At 45.8% G+C, this 10,028-nt stretch overlaps 1 protein-coding gene across 8 annotated transcripts in view; it reads left to right on the top strand.

Moving 5' to 3' along the window:
• LOC147607355 (uncharacterized) overlaps positions 1-8,625 on the top strand; it is a 34,273-nt gene extending 25,648 nt beyond the window's left edge. Inside the window, exons 2-7 of one of the 8 annotated variants that reach the window (XR_015264659.1) lie at positions 1,907-1,943; positions 2,065-2,301; positions 2,430-2,477; positions 6,956-7,341; positions 7,430-7,477; positions 8,136-8,625. Coding sequence is in view for 1 of the 8 variants with exons in the window: in XM_086790231.1 (XP_086646357.1) it covers positions 1,907-1,943; positions 2,065-2,301; positions 2,430-2,477; positions 6,956-7,291 (658 nt within the window). In the remaining 7 variants the exon portion in view is untranslated. Of the gene's footprint in view, positions 1-1,906; positions 1,944-2,064; positions 2,302-2,429; positions 2,478-6,955 lie in introns of all 8 variants that reach the window. The other 7 variants (XR_015264660.1, XR_015264655.1, XR_015264656.1 and 4 more) reach the window with 7 other exon arrangements.
• The last annotated feature ends 1,403 nt before the right edge of the window (positions 8,626-10,028 follow it).

Genomic DNA, 10,028 nt, shown 5'->3' on the forward strand with positions numbered 1-10,028 from the left:
GAAGGAACGATGGCGTAATTGCGAGTTCCGAAAGATTCTGAGACTTTACGGACAGGTAGATCTCCGAAATTATCCCCTAGATACTGTGGACCATTTCGTGTTACACGACGGATTGGTTCAGTTGCATATGAATTGGATTTGCCTTCTCATGTGAAAGTTCATCCTGTATTTCATGTCAGTAGACTTAAGGAAGTACTGGGTGGAGCAGATCAGTTAGTTACTCCTCAAGAAATCATAGATGTCTAGGACATGACATTTGTTCCGCACGAACCTGAAAAGATTCTTGGATTTCGTGAACAAAGATTGCGTCATACGCTTATCACGGAATACAAGATCAAGTGGAAGGATCGTGTTGAGGAGGACGCTACATGGGAGACATTGACAACTCTTCAGAGAGATTACCCTGGCTTTTTAGTGAGCTCAGGAGCGAGCTCTTAGAGAAAGGGGAGTATGTCATGTGCACAGTGGGTATCTACTGTGTGCTATACGCATGCAAGACTAGTTTTGAGGCTTGGGGAAGCTTGGAACTAGGCAGGCTGATTGACGAGCTGAGTTAGGGATATACTAACGGGCGGGCATCCAAGTATGGACGGGCGGGCGGCCAAGTGTGGACGCCCGATGACCGGCCAAGAGCCTATAAAAGGGTGGTCAAGGTTAGTTATTGGATTATAGAGAGTCTCGCGAGTTTGTGAGAGCTCTATGGTCTTGGAGCCTCGATCTAGTGCAGACGTGCACCTGCTTTATGCAGCCGAGGCCGGCAGCAATCTCGAGGCCCGCGAGGGCAGCTTCGTGGCGGTATGGGACGTCACGAGGAGGAGATTGGTCGGTACGTCATCCTAGTTAGCTCAGCTCGTGGCTCCGTGGGGACATCCAAGACTGTGGGCTTGCCCACGGCTGTCATGGTTGGGAGGTGAGTCAGGCCTGCACCCCCTTGCTTGTTTGTTTGTTCGTTTGTTTGCAGGATTCGAGTTTCGAACCAAGGTCGATCACGAGGGGATCCGTGGGGATTTGACACTGGAGGACCCTACGATCATTGGTGCACCAATCAAATCAAAATGAGTATATTGTCCACTTGTCCAACCAGTTTCCAACCTCCGTCTTGTCACATTCCCTTTTCTCTCTGGAAAAGGGAACACCCTGAAACTGTAATGGAGCTTGTTGCGCTTGAGAACCAATGAGTCGACTCCAGTTTTGAAGAATAGTTTGAAGGGCTATGAGATGCGAGTTGAGGGCATTAAACTATACTCCATCCACTGCGGATACACAACAACAAAGGATCACGAGCACCTAGTTCTCTAAATTTCTGCACGTAGGTATCATAAGTCGTGTTCTTCATCTCTAACTCTGTGAACTTGGCAATGACGTCGATCTCATCTTGTGACAACTCAACTTGGAATCTGCCCTCAAAAGTGGTCTAAAGTAGTCAGTTTCTACTTCAAATCCTTCCACCAAGTTAAGGCCTTCTTTTTGTGGAAGCCTTAAGCCATCTAGATCTTCAAATCCTTCCATCCAAGATGAGATCAACTAACCCTATGGTTAGCATAAGGTATGTAACTTATACAGTGGTGATTCTTGTGGTTACTATGGGCATCATAGGCTGGGCTTCTGCTTCTTGTCGAGGTTGATGGCACGGGTTGTGTGTTGAGACTCTCTTCTGGATCTTTGTCATCATTTCCACTTAAGTACCAGTGGCCCCATGGACTCATCTAGCCCTACGGATCAGCGATGGGAGCCTGTCATTAGCATAGCAGTCTGGCTCCTGACCAGATGTTAAAAAAGGGGGTGGGGACACTGCTTGTGTAAGGTTTCCATATGTTTAGAAGGATGTGTTGATTGCGCTAACTGTTCTCTACAATATTGGATGTTTTATGCATTAGAGCTGATACAGGTATTGTTCTTTTTGCAGGTATGATTATGCTGGTTATGGACAGTCTAGTGGGAAGGTATATATGCATTTTTTAATAAAATTTGTGATTCGTAGTGTGGGCTTAAGGCATATTACATGCTTTCAAAATTTTCGTGTACTGTAGAGGCTAAACTTGTGTAGTTAGTTCGTTTCAACAGCCAAACGAATACAACACTTATGCTGATATAGAGGCTGCTTATGAGTGCCTTGAGCGTGACTATGGTGCTAAACAAGAAGCCATAGTTTTATATGGGCAATCTGTCGGGAGTGGACCAACTTTAGATTTGGCAACTCGTCTATCACAGTTGAGAGCTGTTGTGCTGCACAGTCCTATCCTGTCAGGATTGCGAGTCATGTATCCTGTCAAACGAACATATTGGTTTGACATATACAAGGTGAGTCTAGTGTGAAATACCCATAGGTTGTGGTGAGGATAAGCTCAATTTTGGCTCAAGTACATGCGTTATTTGAATTTTGTCTTGATTAGCTTGTGTTTTCTGTCGTCGTTTACTCTTCGTTACAGAATATCGACAAAGTTGGACATGTATCTTGTCCCGTGCTGGTCATGCATGTAAGTATCTTTCTTTCACACTTGGCTTTGTCTTTGGGTAGTTTTAAGCATCTCAATGAGTGAAGTCAAGTTCCACAACCTAGCTTTGCATAGCAGGCCCTTAAACGTTCTTTTGTGCTAGGTGGTGTTTGTCTTTGTGCTATTGTGGCAGCAAGTGGTGCCCTTTGGCTCCCCCCCTTTAGTTTAGGACTCCATGGCAACCGTTCCGTCATCTTGTCCGAGGCCACCCTTGATTGCTCTTTTCTGGAAGTGGAACTCGAGCTCTTGGCTTCTTCAGTGGCTTTTCTCCAACCAAGCACATTGGTGTGCAAGTTTGTCGGCAGCTGCCTGACTCGAGGCCAGATTGGGGCATCTCTCATGGGAGAGTCTGGCGGTATCACGGTTCAGTTCCTAGGCACTGGGTACATTCCGGTGGAGTTTACCTCGTCCACCCAGAGAAGACACTGTTGTTGAGTTCACTTGCAGCACGGAGCTCCTAGGTTTACGTCGCATCGTGGAAACATGGATTCTCCCTGGACTTGGACCCACTGCCAAGAGAGAGAGAACATCTTAGTGACAGTATACTTCCCTGGCCTCCCAAAGAGTACCATGCGCTTCTCTGAGAATTGGGGTGCTCTTTGGGCGAGGTCTTGGACTCTTCCTATTGGTGGTTGCCAATGTAGTGAGGGCAGCGGGGATCCCTTCCATTTGGGTGTCACATACCTCATTGGAGTATCTTCCCCGACATTTGGCGATTCCGGAGTTGGATGGCAACATCTGTCTTTAGAGGCTTGAGTTCTGCCATCAGATGGTCACCTTGTGAGAGCCTGCCCTCGCCACTGCACAGGTGAGGGCTCCCCACGTGCCCTGGGAGGAGCCACCCTCAGAGCCTCCAGAACTCAAGGAGCTTAGCATCAGCAGTCCCGTCCCTCTTCTTCGTTCTATATCTCCACTAGATGTAACCTGGGAGGGGGATACTCGTAAGCAGGTGCCTGGAGAGAGTGGGTGGAAAGTCCCTTGACAGACTCACCACCGTGGCAGGCCTGGAGGTGTGTCCTCAGTGCTCAAGGCCCTTGCCCCTGAGGATTCGTCCGAGTCAATGAACCGTTATGAGCATTCATCCGCGGATCAAGGTTGATTCCGTATGTACGTACGGATCCGTACAGTACGGTACAGCCATACGGTACGGTACAGTACCGTACTGTACGGATCTGTACGGATTTTTTAAAAAAAAATTAATAAATGGCGTGGCGTGGTGAAACGTGTGTGGCGACCATGCGCTTGCGGATAAGCGACCAGATTTTGGGCATTAAGCGACCAAATTTTGGGTCCATGTGAATACTTGCACAATCATGTGTACCTGCAAAACTCTGCAGAGTAGCTTCTTCGCTCTTCTTCCCTCTCTCACGCCCAGGCTTCATCATGCCGCGCAAGACTAACCGGAACTGGGCAATCCACACCAATGTCCTGAGGGTTGTTAACACCCCTTCTCAGCAAGGGTCAGGTACTCGGCTATGGGCATGCAAGTATTGCGGGGAGCAGTACACTAGCACCATAACTCGCGTCATCAAGCACATGACAGGTATCGGGTGCACCAATCAATGTGGTCCATGTGATAAAATACCACAAGCTGTGAGGGACCAATTGATTGCGGAGAATTGTCCTGCAATGGGTGGTGCAAGCAGTGTTAGAGGTGGTGAAAGTACGCAAGATGCTCTCCATGATGCTTTTATTGGAGATGTTACAGGTTCAGGTACAGTAGATGAGGGTGAAAGTCTTTCGGCTTCAGCCCAATCCACCACAGGCAGGAAGAGGGCACGTATTGCTGATGATGAGGACCTCCTGCCACAAGATGCGAGAGGTACAGGAGGCATCAAAGCAATCCACTCTGCGTTCTTGTATCTCATCACAAGCTTGGGTAAAAGAGCGGCAAAGGGTGGCAGAAATGGAGATTTGTCGCACTCTTATTGAGTGTAATATATCCTTCAATGTGTTAAGGACAGACCAATGGAAAAGAATGGTGAAAGCAATTGCGCAGGTAGGGCCTACTGAGACATGGACAGGTCTTCAGTATACGAAGATGCGTACATCCATGTTGGATGAGCAGAAGGCCTTGATAGACAAGGCGCTCACACCTGTGAAAGCAGGTTGGCAGGAGTTTGGATGCACTATTATTTCAGATGGGTGGGCAGACATTCGCAAGAGGCACATAATCAATATCCTTGTGTCATCTTGCTTGGGCACCTATTTCTTGCGTGCCGTGGATGCAGGGAGAGCAGGCGACAGGATCACAGGGGTGTTCATTTATGGCCACATTCGACAGGCTATCCTTGAGGTTGGGGAGGACAATGTTGTGCAGGTGGTGACCGACAACGCCTCTAACTGCAAGGCAATGGGTCAAATGGTCGAGGCAGAGTTGTTCCAATACCTCAGCAAACACTCCTTTAGTAACAATGTTAATTATCACCATCATGTTTTGTATTTTAACTCCCTAGTTATGGGAATTGGGAAAATGTAGTTGGAAAAACAGCATTTTTGAGGTGGCTGAATGAGGAAATGCCATGTCTGCAAGGATGAACTATGCAAGGGGCGTAAGAGGTGGAGAGAGAGAGAGAGAAAGAAAGAAAGAAAGAAAGTTGTATTAACTTCTTCAAAAGGCCAAAATGATCTATGAGACCAAAAGGTTACGTCATATCCATGAGGTACATCATCCTGGGTACAAAATAGTAATAAAGAAAGATAACAAAAATCTAGAACTATAAAATCTGATCTAGGTACATGAGCAGAGAGCTCTCATATCACCCTAATACATCCCTCATGGACCGTTGTGACATGGCGCTCAAGGTGGTAAAACTGAGTTGGCGTGAGGTCCTGCGATGATGGGAGATGATGGCCCGGATCCTCCTGTGGTGGTGTGCCCGTGGGGGCGAGGGCCATGGGATCTGGGGCGTCGAGCTCTGCATAACTCAGTGGTCCTGTTGAGTGTCACACCTCTCGGTTGAGCTCCTGCACTAGCCTATGGTCCGGGTATGATGGGTGGATCGGCCCTTGGAGTACTGGTACGGAAGAAGTCGGTGAGAGCTCTCTGTGCTGGTCCTTGAGCACGTACAGCTGATCTGGATCGAGGACCAGCACAGCTGATCTGGATCTCATTAAGGACTCCCTGTGTCTATGGAGCTTTAGAAGAAAAAGTCCCAGGCATCTCTGATCCGGGAAGTCCATGATCCTGGAAAGTGGTCCGAACCCAACTCGGGAGAGGCAGTGGAACCCCCCCCCCCCCCCCCCCGCTCCCCCCCTCTCCAAATCTCATAGTATACAGGGCATCGGCATATGTAATGATCCTCTGTCTCGGGCTCTGTGTGACAGAGCTGGCATATCCTGTCCTCTGGTGCGGCCGCCCTAGGCCCATATCTGGCAGTCTCCACTCTTAGCTAGTGGGAGGAGGTGCGGATCTGGTCGATCGCACCTCACCCCAAAGGATAGGTGTGTGTCCATGTAGCGTGGGCGGATGATGAAACCATCCTTTGTCAGGCATAGGAGGTGAATCAAGTGATCTCTGTAGAAGGTCATCTTCGTCCCCAGTGGATGTCTAGGTGAACTCCATGTCCTCTGAGTATCCAGTCTGACAATGTCCTTCCAGTGGACGACTAGGTGAACTCCATGTCCTCTGAGAGAGAGAGAGAGAGAGAGAGAGAGAGAGAGAGAGAGAGATGCAAGACAAAAGAAACTAGTTATTTGACCAAAAGAATGTAAAATCAAAGGTTCAAACGGGAAACGCCGGTCTTGTCGAAGAAACAAGGGAAAGTTCCAGGAAACGGTAGGTGTTTCAAAGAGTTGTAGAAGAGAAGCGGCAAAAATGGGGTGAAATTGCTGCTTTGAAAATGAAAACGGGGAATGGTTGAAATGTGTATCGGACACGTGAACCCTTGAATTGGGTGTTTTGGTCTGGAGACCCCTTGTCTGGGGGTGTTTCCCTGAACTATGAGCAGCCCCTCAACAAGGTTTCTTCTATGGAGAGCGATTGTAGGGCCCTTTGAAATCGTTAGTGGGGATGTCGTAGTATCTAGTCCATACTATGCATAATGGAGTTGATAGTTATATAGTCGTGTGGGTTGACTACCATGAGTATATAACATGCACGTTCCTAAAAGGTGAATTTGGGCATGTTCCTGGATTTCATCTAGGTATATATACTGTCAGATCCTTCCATTCACATTGTTGTGCAGGTTCTGATAGTTTGTGCACCACAATGACCCAGTCTCAAGTCTCGGGGTGTGATGAGAGCACAGCGTGAGCATCACAACGTTTTCTGTTATACACACACTTTCCTCACATCCTTAAGGGTAGTCCAGTTGGAAGGGTACATATTAGCAAGTTTGTGCAGGTTCTCATCATTTGTTGCTTTACCAAGTTGCGGGTCAAAAGACTTGTACATGTTGCTTCTACAATAGTGTGCTGTTGGCTCTTCTACTAATGCGTATCTCGTATCTGGTTTGCAGGGCACATCTGATGAAGTGGTTGATTGTTCACATGGAAAGCAGCTCTGGGAGCTGTGTAAGGAAAAATATGAACCACTTTGGCTGAAAGGAGGTGGCCATTGCAACTTGGAGCTCTACCCAGAGTACATCCGGCATCTCCGGAAATTTGTATCGTCTTTAGAGAAATCCTCCTTGAATCGGAACGGGTCCAGGAAGAGTACGGATCGTGCTGAGCATTCTAGGAGGAGCGTTGATCTTCTCGAGCAGTCAAGAAAAAGCATAGATCGACATGAGCACTCTAGGAAAAGTGCGGACCGAATTGAGCAGTCCAGAAAAAGCACAGATCAGAAAGTCTAAGTTTGTTTTTGCAAACTTGGATAGTGTGGGATTTCGCCTGAGTGCCTCTGGTATAGTAGCCTCTAATTATAGGGAAAATTTTATTCATGATAACTTTTAAGTACTTATTTGGGACTGTGCGCTCTTTGGGTTTGCCAGTGCTCAAGTGTAGATTTGATTTCAACACAGACTTCTACTTGAATGCAGGTCAATGCAGGACTGTCGTCATTTTCAGCTTCTTTTTTCTATATATATATATATATATATATATATATATATATATAATAAATGTATATATATATTTATATTGTATTTCTGAGTAGGGGTTTTCTTGCGGTATTCCAATGGATAAAACGTCCCTGAATAGCTTTTGGCAGGTTCGATTCTATGGCACTTTTCAAGTGGCCTATAATATGGGGTTACGGATGTGTTTCAGTCTTTACATATGTTGCATTCTATCCATATGATGCCATATGGCGGAGGGTTTCTAAAATTTTTCTAGTTTGTTCAAGTTTTTGTAATGTTGATTTTGTAGTATCATATATGCTACTTACCCAACTTTTTTCCTTCCCTACTTCACCTTCTTCCATTCTAGTGTACTCCCTGTCCACCCTTTACACACCAATCATGTGTTCTCTTTTCATGTGCCAGTCCAGTCATATTTGAGGCACATGCTGCTCATTCACACGTTCTTTTCCTGTCACACTTTAGCCACAGGTCATTCACATACCAAGCTCATCACGTTTGGGTCATGTGCTGTATGTACCTTTCTGTTATGTGCTATTCATGTTCCAAGCACGTTCATGGTGCAATCTGGGTCTGGGGTAATGTCTGATTCACGTTGGTTTTCTTTCTTCTATCTTAGCATAGCAATTGGAATCGGCTTTGGTTCGAGAATACAGATGGCCCACAAAAGGCTCCAGGCTGTTGGGCCGACAGCCGTCTTTGATTGGATAGAGGATGCCTGCTATCTCATGTCCGGGGCATTGTGGCTCCCCAAGAGATACTCCAAAATATGGGCGCGAAGTGGCATTCTAGTCAGCAACGTGAAAGATGAGCTGCTCTTCATCCAATTTTTTTCTCCAGGTTATGCAAGATGGGCGCCTTTTATGTGTACTCAGGCTTGAGCTTGAGAAAAGCAACTGTCCCAAGTGGGTGGTGATGGACAGTTGGTCAGTTTGTCAATGCTCAGTAAACAAACAATGTGGACTCCTGTAGTTTCAAGTTCCTCTCTGTTTTTGGTTGCTAGGTCTTTATGCAAAGACCATCATAAGAGGAAATGTAAGACGATCATAAGAGGTTTTGTTGATGAAAAGTCTTGAAAGGCTAGTTAACAAAGGTTTGAAGTGTGGGTCGATAGGCAGTCAATTATCAGGTTAAAATTTGGTGGTCTTGATCATAAAACTGGCACGGATACCTCAATAAGTCATAAATGCCCCCAAGGTCACTTATATATCAATATATTATTGGCCCTTTCTTTATTTATAAGCTTTCTTGCTTTATATATAAGCTTTTAGAGCTATAACTCGCTCTTCCTATTATTTTTTGACCCACGGCCATTCCAAAACTTCGTCTTGCTAATGTCCTTAGCGTACATGTGCACCCTACAGGTCCCCATGCCCTACTAAGTGTTAACCCTCATCCTAGTCAGCCACGGGTTAACCTAATACTAGGTGTTGAACATTGAATATTTGCATTCTAGCTATCGATCCTACCCCATAGCATCTCTCTAGCATTTATTCTCTATTAGGGCAGTTGTTGTCTAACAAAGGATTTCAACTTCTGACGTGTACTTGAACTTCGGAATGGAGCATTTTTGAAGCTACTGGTTAATTTTGGGTTGGATGTTGCCCTTGATACTTTTTGCACCATGGATAATGATTATGTTGAGATGATTCTTGAGAGAGAGAGAGAGAGAGAGAGAGAGAGAGAGAGAGAGAGAGAGAGAGAGAAAAACAAAGATCTTATTAACGTCTTCTAAAGGTCAAAAAACAACCTATGAGACCAAACCTGTGTACATCATCATCATGTCTCAATGGGCATCAAATGGATACAAAAGAAAAAAAAGTACAAAGTACTCTATAATGTGGAGATAAATCACATACAGGGCTGTGGTTAACTATTGTGGGGTGGGTGGGAGGGAGGGAGGGTAAATACATCCAATAAAGCAACTAGCTCCAATCGGTGCCAATGATTGGGTGTAGGATGTCATACATCGGGTTAGGGGCAAGATATCTCCCAATTTGTGCTAGATCAATTTGGGGTCTGTCCTCTTTGCTATGTCTTCCCAAGATCTCATCAATCTGTGTCTGGTGGAGACCTGGGGGCCAGGGCGTCTCCTGGATCGTAGCTGTCTCGCGCGGGTTGATGTCACTCCTCTACTAGTAGAGAGAGAGAGAGAGAGAGAGAGAGAGAGAGAGAGAGAGAGAGCTTATTATATAATGATTCATGTAGCAAATGAATCATGTTCACATAATGTTGAAAGTTGTAGACTTTGCTACACGCTACCACAAGATACATAGAAGTTGTCATGATTGCACATACAAGTACAAGTAGGTGTCATCAAGCTAGCTTTTGGAAGTCTACACATGCAATCTTGGTTTTTAGTTTTCTTGGTCGAAGACGGTGAAAGCATGTAAGTGGTGCGTACTATAAAAAAGAATTGTCATATAGAGTAGGGAACAAAGCTTGATCTATTCTTACTTCTACAAACATAAACTGAATGATGAATAGGATAGGTGTTGAATCCATAATTGAG

The sequence above is a fragment of the Cibotium barometz genome, chromosome 55, assembly GCF_041138505.1.
Source record: "Cibotium barometz isolate CiBa-2024 chromosome 55, ASM4113850v1, whole genome shotgun sequence".
Lineage (NCBI taxonomy): Eukaryota > Viridiplantae > Streptophyta > Polypodiopsida > Cyatheales > Cibotiaceae > Cibotium > Cibotium barometz.